The 11,576-nt window shown below is 37.3% G+C and overlaps 1 protein-coding gene across 2 annotated transcripts in view; it reads right to left on the bottom strand.

The window, feature by feature from the left end:
- OPHN1 (oligophrenin 1) overlaps nt 1–11,576 on the bottom strand; it is a 392,827-nt gene that overhangs the window by 167,158 nt on the left and 214,093 nt on the right. For both annotated transcript variants that reach the window (XM_032757108.2, XM_032757106.2), the window contains exons 7-9: nt 6,646–6,756; nt 4,877–4,981; nt 2,923–3,052 (exon numbers count right to left, since the gene is read on the bottom strand). In XM_032757108.2, coding sequence (XP_032612999.1) covers nt 2,923–3,052; nt 4,877–4,981; nt 6,646–6,756 — 346 coding nt within the window. The remainder of the gene's footprint in view (nt 1–2,922; nt 3,053–4,876; nt 4,982–6,645; nt 6,757–11,576) is intronic.

Consider the following 11,576-nt stretch of genomic DNA (forward strand, 5'->3'; position numbering starts at 1 on the left):
TCCATTCCTTTTAATACCGAATTAGTTAAGAACCCCATCAGTGTTGTTTTTGTTTGTTTTAATTTTTTTTTCTTTTCGCAGCTAACTTTTTGTATTTTTTTTAGTAGAGACAGGGTTTCACCATGTTAGCCAGGATGGTCTTGATCTTCTGACCTTGTGATCTGCATGCCTCGGCCTCCCAAAGTGCTGGGATTACAGGCATGAGCCACAGCGCTGGGCCCAGTGTCTTATTTTGTATTTATTTTTTATGAGACATATTTTTAAAAAACAAAAATTTACTATCTCACCAATTAATTATTTCATTGGCCTTCTCTCTGATTTCCCTATTGTCCCCATCTCTGATCACTCCACTCCAATTCATTCTCCACTCTTTTCCTAGATTATTTTTAAAATATATCTCTATTTTTATCATTCCCCTCATTAAAAACCATCCATGGCTTTCCCACTATCTCCACACTCCTTAGCCTGCCTGCAATGCCCTTAATAACATGATCGAAACTTACCTTTCCAGCTTTTTCTTTTGGCACCTCACCTCTATGTTCCTGTCTCAATGAATTACTTTTAGTTCCCACATAAAGAGGTAGCCATATAATTTCTAGTCCAAATCCAAGACTTATTTAAGACTGAATGAGGCAGTATTATTAATAATTACATCAGGACAACGGGGTAAAGCAGGACTATTCTTGGCAAACAAGGGCCCTACAAATCAACTATGTCTATCCACAACCCTGCCTTTACTCATGCAGTGGTATATACCTGGAATTCCCTTCCTCCTTTTCCTTCTTTCTTTCTCTTTCTTTCTTTCCTTTCCTTTCTTTCCTTTTTCTTTCCTTTCCTTTCTTTCTTGCTCTTTCTTTCTTTTATTCATTTTTGAGACAGAGTCTCACTCTGTCACCCAGGCTAGAGTGCAATGGCACCATCTCGGCTGACTAAAACCTCCACCTCCCAGGTTCAAGCGATTCCCCTGCCTCAGCCTCCCAAGTAGCTAGGATTACAGGCAAGCATCACCACACCCAGCTAATTTTTGTATTTTTAGTAAAGACGGGGTTTCACCATGTTGGCCAGGCTGGTCTCAAACTCCTGACCTCCGGTGATCTGCCGTCTCAGCCTCCCAAAGTGCTAGGATTACAGGCATGAGCCACTGCGCCCAGCCATTCCTCCTTTTCTTTACCTATTAAAATCCCACTCATCATTCAAGGTCTAGTTCAAATATCACTTTCTTGGTGAAGTCTTTAGATATATGCCCCAAATACAGTGATCACCACATTTCATTATAATTATTGATATACTTGTCTATCTCTCCCATCACTTTACGCTTCTTGGTGACAGAAATCATGGTTGACTCATTTTTTCAAGGGAGTCTCCAATGCATTGCACAGTATCTGGCAGAAACAGTGCTCATTAAGCATACATTCAACTGAGTAGCAATGTCATGCCCATATGACAAATCAGAATACTGGAGCACAGAAGGATCACACAGCATACAGCAGTGGTTCTCAACTAGGGGCAATTTGGCCTCCCAGGGGACATGTGGCAATACATTAGAGACATTTTAGGTTGTCACACCTGGAGATTACTACGAGCACAAAGTGAGGAAAGGCCAGGGATGCTGCTAAATATACTATAATACACAGGACCACTTCCCAGAACTAAGAATTATCCAGCCTGAAATGTCAACAGCACTGAGATTGAGAAATTGTGTGACGCACAGTTGAAGAGATGAACCTGACAACTGGGAGAACACATCTTTGAAAATCATCAAAAGCAAACTGCTCTATGCGAAGGAAAGTGTGATAATTTCACTACTGTAGTGTCATGCTTTTTGAATTACAGTGATTTTTGCCACTGGCAGCCTCTGGGTGTGTGTCTTCTGTTCATTCCCCAGATATAATAACTCTGGGCAAAAACTGAGTAACAGGTTTGGGGAGTATTGGGTCATAGTTCAAAGGGCAAATAAAATCAAATCACACATACAGGTGTGCATAATGTTACTGAGGAATTAGGAAAGATCGAATGCTCTGCAACATTCAGTGACTAAACAAGTTAACCCACTTTACTTAGTCACTAATGAAAAACAGATACTGTCTTTCCCACTGGAAGCATGATGTTCACTAAGTGCTATAAGAGCATCCATGAGCCTGAGCAACATAGTGAGACCTTGTCTCTACAAAAAATTCAAAAATTAGCCGAGTGTAGTGGTAGGTGCCTTTAGGTGCAGCCACTCAGGAGGCTGAGGTAGGAGGACTGCTTGAGCCCAGGAGTATAAGGCTGTAGTGAGCTGTGATGGTGCCACTGCACTCCAACCTGGACAACAGAGCAAGGTCCTGTCTTAAAAAAAGAAAAGAGCAAACATATGACCCTAATGCAGATGAAGATATAGGGTACTATAGTAGGATCGTGGGTTTTGGCATTTCATAGACCTGAATTTAATTTTAGTCCTGACACTTGTTAGTTGGGTGACTTTCAAACGGTGACCTCTCTGAGCCTTAGTGGCCTTATGTGTATGGGTATAAATTGGTTGCAAAGATTAAATGAGGCATTGTTTTAAATGAACTTAGCACCACATCTGGTACATAATAAGTATAAGAAATGTTATTTTTCTACTTCCTTTCCTCTACTTCCCTTTTTTCCAAAAAAGTAATCAGAAGGATTAAAGAACTAATAATACCCATTTTGAATCTCAGAGAAAACCTTAGGTCTTAGCACTACCCAGCCTTTGTAAGACAAATCTTTAACTTCCTCTCAGTTTCTCCTTTTTTTTTTTTTTTTTTTTTTGTTTTCAGTATTCCCTGCCTGCGTTCCAAGGGATTTTCAGCTATCAGGGGTCTATGAACAGTAAGGGTGCCCAAAATTCACAGCCGACAAGTGGCAGTAGTTCCTGGCTTATTGAAACCCAATGGATACCCCTATGTCCCCACACACATTTCTCTTGTGTATAGAGATAGCCTTCAATAGTGGGCTGTCCTGGAAGTTTGCATGTCTGGGGAGCTTCTTTCATCCTTTTCTTAAGTTCTTCCATCTCTTCCCGGGTACTGGAGAAATGATTTCTTGTCTGCCAAGACATCATCATGAAAATCATTATTATCATCATCATTATCATGAAAAAGTATTTCTTGGTCAGAGACTCAGTACAAAGGTTTCCCTGCTTACAGCATGTGCAACCACAAAGCAAAAAAAAGAAATGGTGAATGGCATAGTGAATGGAAAACAAGTTTACAGAGTCTAACGGTCCTAAAGACTGCATAGGAAACAAAAATATAACGAGCAATATACTCATAAAATAACAACTGGGAGGCTTTATACTAATAGGAATCACATAAGGCCCTAATAAATAAGAAATCTTAGAATTCTGAACATGACTGATACCCTGCTTTACAACAAGGGAGGTGGCAGACAACATTCCCAAAGGTAGCATTCTCATAGCAACTTCCAAGTTGTGTTTCAAAGTTACAGCCCAGTTGATACTGAATCAAATTCTGGCCAAGAAGACAAAATATATGAGAGGGTGCTCTCTTGGGAGAAGGGCCAACAGTAGCTATGTTTTCATACTCACAAATATCAAAACCTAATGATGAGAATAAATCTATTTAAATCTACACAACCAAAACACAATGGTAAGACGTGTTGAAATGTGGGTATGAAAATCACTACAGATAAGTTTTTAGTACCCAGTCTTAAAATTATGACATGATGTTAGTGAGAAAGGTGATCTGTGCTGCCCATCTAGTTGGCTCATGTTTATCCTGTAAATAAGTCACCCATATGTATACATTCAAAGGCTTATTGTTACATTTGTACATATCAAGTAATATATAGAGGAAGATTCAAGGGATTAACTTGGTTGTAGTAGGAAGGTGTTGTAAATCAGGAAATTCTGGAGAACGTGAGAACCCCTAGTTCCTTTCTGCAAGGAGAGTATATAGAAAGAAAAAAACAATAACAACAACTGTAAACCCCAATCCTCCTAAACAACCAAGGGGGGCTTATTTTCACTATAACTTACCAGCATTTTTCATCTAAAACTACATCTATATATTTCATGCAATTTGACACCCATTCTAAAGTCCCCAACTCAGTAATGCCTTCTCTGACTCTACCAGGTAGCCAAATGCTCTGAACTTTTTAAAAACCTTTGGCTTGATTCTATTATAGCACTTATCATAATGGATTATGATTTATCTCTGTTTATTTGTCTCCTGCAAGAAACTGTATGTTCCTTCAAGACAGAAAAACTTGCATGCATCTTCACGGCATGTCCAGTGCCTTTCACAAGGCCTGGCACAGAGCTTATGTTCATTTTTGCCATAACCATTTGTTTAATGTGGATTGAATAAAGGAACATATAAAGGAATGTATGTGAAAAGGATGGGAACACTGTGCCTACGTGCCCATCTGTAAGAACCAGCATGACAAAGAAGGTAGAGAAAACCTTTAAAAGTAGTTTATGTGACTCTACTAATAAGTACTGAGAAAAGGAAGAGAAGATAAAATGAGTGTTTGTGGTAATAAAGTCCACAGTGAGAGTGTTTTGACTGAGCAGGGAAGTAGCTTAAGGCCTGGGCTCTAATAAGCCTATAGCTATGTCCTGATCTGAGAGAGATGCAGCAAATTAGCAATACTTAATAAATATTGCATAGATGAAGGTGTTGGTGTGTGGAAGGGTGGGTTTGAACAGCAGTCAGCCTCAAAAACAGGAAAGACGTGAAAGTGGAAGAGCAAGAACAGTCTGATATACTAAATACCTGTGATCCACACCAGTATATTCTAACAAATTGGCTAGGATGCAGTAACCTAGAATTCCAAAAATCAAGGTCACTAGGGCTGAAATTCAATCGGAATGGAAAGACCGGTGAGAAAAATCCACATGCAAACTCACATTCTGTAAACTGAGTTGGAGCTGCTGTTTGTATGGGAGGAAATCCTGTGTGAGCTCCACAGTCAGGCTGTTAGAAATGAACAGACTATGAAGAAAGGCCAAGACCTAGGGAAAACATGTAAAAATAACTTTATCACCAGCATCTTCTAATAAACTAAATAAAAGAAACATGAACTCGCCAAAAAACTCCACGGTGTGGCTGGGTGTGGTGGCTCATGCCTGTAATCCCTGCACTTTGGGAGGCCGAGGCAGGCAGATCACGAGGTCAGGACTTTGAGACCAGCCTGACCAACATGGTGAAATCCCATCTCTACTAAAAATACAAAAATTAGGTGGCCGTGGTGGCACACGCCTGTAATCTCAGCTACTTGGGAGGCTGAGGCAGGAGAATCGCTTGAACCCGGGAGGCAGAGGTTGCAGTGAGCCGAGATTGCATCACTGCACTCTAGCCTGGGTGACAGAGTGAGACTCTGTCTCAAAAAAACAAAAAACAAACAAACAAACAACAACAACAAAAAACTCCATGGTGTTTACCCAGTATAGCATTAAATGCAGTCAAACACAAACCAGTCTACACATCACTGTTTTCATATCAGGTTAAACATTTACCCTTGACTCAGCTTCAGAAAAAAAGAACTATTAACAAATTTATTAACCCTGAGCTTGCTCAGATCTCATATAAAGACATTCATCATTTGAACAGTATGTAAATGAACTGCATCTTTCCTCTATATATCCTCAGCAATCGCAAACAATAGGTGCTCAATAAATATTTCTTGAATGAAAGTAAATGAATGAAAGTAAATAGATAAATGAATAAAGCAAGATTTTCTACCTAACTTTAATGAAGACTGTCATAATGCTAAAAGATCAAAAGAGTCTAAACCAACTTTAAAATTAGAAATGTTTCACAGGGTTGCAGAAAAAGACATATAAATGATACACAACATATATTGGTGTACATTTTCAACCCCATTAAAAATCAAATACACGGGCTGGGTACGGTAGCTCATGCCTGTAATCCCGGCACTTTGGGAAGCCAAGGCAGGGGGATCACTTGAGCCCGGGAGTTGGAGACCAGCCTGGGCAACATGGTGAAACCTTATCTCTACAAAAACATACAAAATATTAGCCCGGTATGGTGGCACGCACCTGTAGTCCCAGCTACTCAGGAGGCTGAGGTGGGAGGATCACTTGAGCCCAGGAGACAGAGGTTGTAGTGACTCAAGATAGCACCATTGCACTCCAGCTTGGGTGACAGTGAGACCCTGTCTCAAACAAATATATGGAAATGGAAAAATCTACACAAGACAGAAGTAAATGGAATGAAAAAACGCGAAATGGGAAAAAACTACACAAGACAGAAGTAAAAGTAGTAGAATGAGAAGTCATTGACTGCAAGAGACATGAGTCCCTAGCACAGTACCTGGTATATAAGAAAGACTTCTGAAAGCGCAAGAAGAAGGAAGGGAGGGAAACAAAGTAACAGGAAGAGTTGTAGAGAAATTCCAGAAGGGAGGAGGAAGGAGAGAGGAAAAAAAGGAAAGAGAAAGAAAATAGCCATAGAAAAAGAGAGAAAAGGGTTGGGGGGAAAGAGAGAAAAAAAAGTATACTAAAGAACAAGAAAAACACAAGTTAGACTATGTTCTAGACATTTCCACTGATTATCCTTCACGTTCTTTGGGATTCTGTTTTTATGATCAAAGTTTGTACATTTACCAGGCATTTGATAAATATTTTTAGACCATTCATCAACGGAGAAAACTTACAGGCTCCACAATATTGAACTTCTTGGACTCCTGAACTTCCTGGATTTGATAAACATAATCAAGAGAGGACTCGAAAAAATTGTGCCTCTCCTTGTCCACCTGTAGGTCTGCCTGTAGAAGAAGGAAAACAAACATTACATATTGGGATATTCATTCATGAAAGTCAGTGCTTAAGGATTGAACAGAATGCTAGAGCTAGATGAGCATTTAGCCACCAACTAGTGATGTCACCCCTTATTTTAGAGATAGAGAACCTAAAGCCAAGAGATAAAAAAGTGACTAATCCAGGATTCCAGTTTCTGGTGCAACACGTAAAAAGCTTGAAGTCATTACATCCACACTGACAAAAAGAAAAAAGCTGAACAAGTGTAAAATCCACACATTTTCTTATATCCAACAGAGAACTGAAGTCAGAGGAAAATCTGCTCCCTCAAACACTACAGAGACATGAATACAGAGAATAAGAAATTAACAAGGGCAGAAGCCCAAGAACAGAAGCATGCTACTATGGCCAATACTGAGAGGATCATAACAGAAAGAACTGCAAGTCCCAAGTCTTACTTAACAAGAAATGAGAAAATCTGAGCACATAAACATGATGCCAGAGAAAATTTTAGAGTCAGACAATGACAGCTACAGCAAACTAAGCACAGCCTAGCTCCTAGCCAGATCAACACAAAACCTCACATTAAAGACCTGTTTCACTTATTTCCTGTCATCTGAACATCATCGCTAGCTTTCAGCAATGAACTACAAGGCATATTAAAAGGCAATAAACACAGTCTGAAGAGAAAAAAGGAGCATCAGAATCAAATGTAGGTAAGGCAGACATTGTAGAAATATAAGACTGTAGGCCAAGTGCAGTAGCTCACACCTGTAATCCCAGCACTTTGGGAGGCCGAGGTGGGTAGATCACCTGAGGTCAGGAGTTTGAGACCAGCTTGGCCAACATGGAGAAACCCTATCTCTACTAAAAATACAAAAACTAGCCAAGTGTGGTGGTACACTCCTATAGTCCCAGCTACTCTGGAAGCTGAGGCACAAGACTCACTTGAACCTGGGAGGTGAAGATTGCAGTGAGCCGATATCGTGCCACTGCACTCCAGCCTGGGTGACAGAGTGAGACTCCATCTCAGAAACAAACAAAAAAGAAATATAAAACTAAATTTAAAATAATTATAATTAATATGATAAGGGCTCTAATATAAAAAGCAGACAGCACCTAAGAACAGATGGGTAATAGTAGCAGGCAGTTGAAAACTGCAAGAGAGTATACAGAGGAAACACTAGAAATCAAAAACACTGTAGCAGAAATTAAGACTACTTTTAAAGGGCTCACCAGTAGATTGAACAAGAGTGAGGAAAGAACCAGTAAGATTAAATACATGTCAACAAAAATGTGGGAAACTGAAATGCAAAGAGAAAAAAAGAATGACAAACATGGAGTAGAATATTCAGGAGGTGGTGAACAATTACAAAAGATGTTAATATACACAATTTCAGAGTACCAATAGGAGAAGAAAAAGAGACAGAAACAGAAGAAATACTTCAAGCAATAATGACTGAGAATTTTCCAAAATAAAAGACAGATATCAAATCCACATCCAGAAAGCTCAGGATAAATACCAATAAATACAATAATATAATAAATACTAATAAATACCAATCAGGATAAATACCAAACAATCTCCATGTAGGTATATGATATTCAAAGCTGCAGAAAATAAAACACAAGAGAAAATCTTGAAAGAAGCTAGAGAGAAAAACAAACAACTTACTATATAGCAGGGCAAGGATAAAGAGTTATATCAGACTTCTCTTAAGAAACCATGCAGAAAGAAGAGAGTGCCATAAAATATTTGAAGGTGTTGATAGAAAAAAAGTTAACTACTTAACAATGTATAAACCGTGAAATTATCCTTGAAAAGTGATGGTAAAATAAAGACTTCCTCAAACAAACAAAAATTAAAGCATTTTGTCACCACTAAACTTGTCTTGCAAGAAAGGTTAAAAGATCTCCAGTAGAAGAAAAATGATATGTCGGAAATATAGACCTAAAAAGAAAGGAAAAAAGAGCAGCAGAAAAGAAATAAATGAAGATTAAATATTTATTTTTCAAATTCTTAATGGATCTAACAGATAAGAATTTGTCTATAATAATAATTGTAATGATACATTTGGTGATTATATCTTACAAATAAGTAAAAAGAATGATAGTACCATTATAAGGGACTAAATGGAGAAATTGGAAATAGTCTGTTGATCCTGTACAACCCATAACTAGGTTACTGGAATTTGAAAAGTGGACATAAATCAACCACAAATGCATATTGCAAGCTCTAAGGCAACCACTAAAAAATGAAAAAGAAGTATAATTGACATGGTAAGAGAAGACAGAAAATAAAATCATATAAAATATTCTCTTAAAAAAAAGGCAAAAGAAGACTGAAACAAAAATAAAAACAAAAACAATAAGAAGATAGTAAACAATATAGTAGATACTATTACACCATTATCTATGACCATTTTAAACGTCAATGATCTAAAAAAAATTAAAAGATAGACTGTCATAGTACACAAAAATTAAGAGCTAACTATGTTATCTGAAAGATATCATTTTAAATAAGATACACAAAATGTTAGACCTGAAACCATAAAACTTCTAGAATAAAACCCAGAAAAATGCTTCTAGGAATTGGCCTAGTAAAAAAAAATTACTAAGACACCTAAAGCAAATGCAACAGAAACAAAAATAAATAAATGAGACTTAAGTAAACTAAAATCTTTCTGCACGACAAGAGAAATAATCAACAGAGTAAATAGGCAACCTACAGAATGGGAGAAAATATTCACAAACTGTACAGCTGACAAAGGGCTAGCATCCAGAATCTACAAGGAACTCCAATGAATCAGCAAGAAAAAAAAAATCCCATTTAAAAGTGGGCAAATGACATGAATAGACATTTTTCAAAAGAAGATATACAAATGGCCAATAAACATGAAAAAAGGCTCAACATCAATAATCATCAGGAAAATGGAAATTAAAACCGCAATGAGATACCACCTTACTCCACTCAGAAAGGCCATTATTAAAAAGTCAAAAAACAAAAGATGCAGATGTGGTTAAAAGGGAATGCTTATTCACTTTGGGTAGGAATGTAAATTCATAGTCTCTATGGAAAACAGTATAGAGATCTCTCAAATAACTAAAAGTAGAACTACTATTTGATCCAAGATCCCACTACTGAGTATCTACCTAAAGGAAAAGAAGTCATTACATCAAAAAAGACACCTGCACTCCTATGTTTATCTTCGCACAGTTCACAATTGCAGAGACAGGAAATCAATCTAAGTGCCCATCAACTGATTAGTGGATAAATAAAATATAGTAGGTATATATGTGTGCACGCACACACTCACACACAATGGAATACTACTCAGCCATGAAACAGAACAAAATAATGTATTTTACGGAAACTGGAACTGGAGGCCATTATTCCAAGTGAACTAACTCAGGAATGGATAACCAAATACCTCATATTCCCATTTATTAGTGGGAGCTAAGCTCTGAGTATGCAGAGACATGCAGAGTGGTATAATGGACATTGGAGACTCAGAAAAAGGGTGGTGAGAGGGGGCCGAAAAATTACCTATTACTGGGTATAATGTACACTATTCGGTTGACAGGTACACTAAAAGCCCAGACTGCACCACTATACAATTCATCCATGTAACCAAAAAACACTTATACCCCTAAACCTATTGAAATAACAATTAAAATGTAAAGAAAACAAAGACAGATTAAAAGTAAAGGTATAAAGAAAGATATATCATGCTAACATTAATCAAAAGAATGCTGGAGTAGCTATATTAATTTTATAAAAAGCACACTTCAGAACAAAGAAAACTACCAAGGAAAAATATTATGATATCAAATCACAATATAATAATGAAGACGGCAAGACTCTACAAAGACATAACAATTCTTTATGTGAATGTGCCTAACAACAGAGCATCAAAATACATGAGGTAAAAACTGAGAGAATTACAAGGAGAGACACACCTACTATTAGATTTGGAGACTTCAATACTCCTCTAATAGTAATGGACAGATCCAGCTAGCAGAAAATCCGTATGGACATTGCTGACCTGAACAGCACCATTGATCAACTGAATCTAACTGGCATCTTTGTAACACTTGATACAACAGCAGAATACACTTTCATCTCAAAGTCATAAAGAAAAATCACCAAGATAGACCATATTCTGGGACATAAAATACACCTGAAGAAATCTAAAAGAATAGAAATCTTATGAAATATACAATTAGACCACAATTAAATTATACCAGAAATCAATTTTTAAAAGCTGAAAATGCCTCAAATAATTGGAGATTAAACAGTACATTTATAAATGAAACCTGAGTCAAAGACTGAAAGAAAAGTAAGGCTGGGCATCATCGCAAACACCTGTAATCTCAGCAACTTAGGAGGGCAAGGCGGGAAGATCACTTGAAGCCTGGAGTTTGAAACTAGCCTGGGCAACATGGCAAGACCTCAATTCTACAAAAAATAAATTAAATGAAATAAGAAATGTTAAGGCATTTTGAATTAAATAAAAATGAAAACACAATTTAATATTTGTGGGCAACAAAAGCAGTGCCTAGAGAAATATTTATAGAATGAAATGCATATAACAGAAGAAAGATCTCTTATTAATAATCTAAGCTTCCTTCTTAGGAAACTAGAAATAGAAGAATAAATCGCATCCAAAGTAAGCAGAAAATAAGAAAAAATAAACATTAAAGAAGATATCAACTGGAGGTTCCAAGATGGCCAAATAGGAACAGCTCCAGGCTATGAATTAAATAAAAATGAAAACACAATTTAATATTTGTGGGCAATTCTAACGGAGCTACTGGGTTCATCTCA

This window comes from Hylobates moloch, unplaced genomic scaffold, assembly GCF_009828535.3.
Source record: "Hylobates moloch isolate HMO894 unplaced genomic scaffold, HMol_V3 SCAFFOLD_7, whole genome shotgun sequence".
Classification (NCBI taxonomy): Eukaryota; Metazoa; Chordata; class Mammalia; order Primates; family Hylobatidae; genus Hylobates; species Hylobates moloch.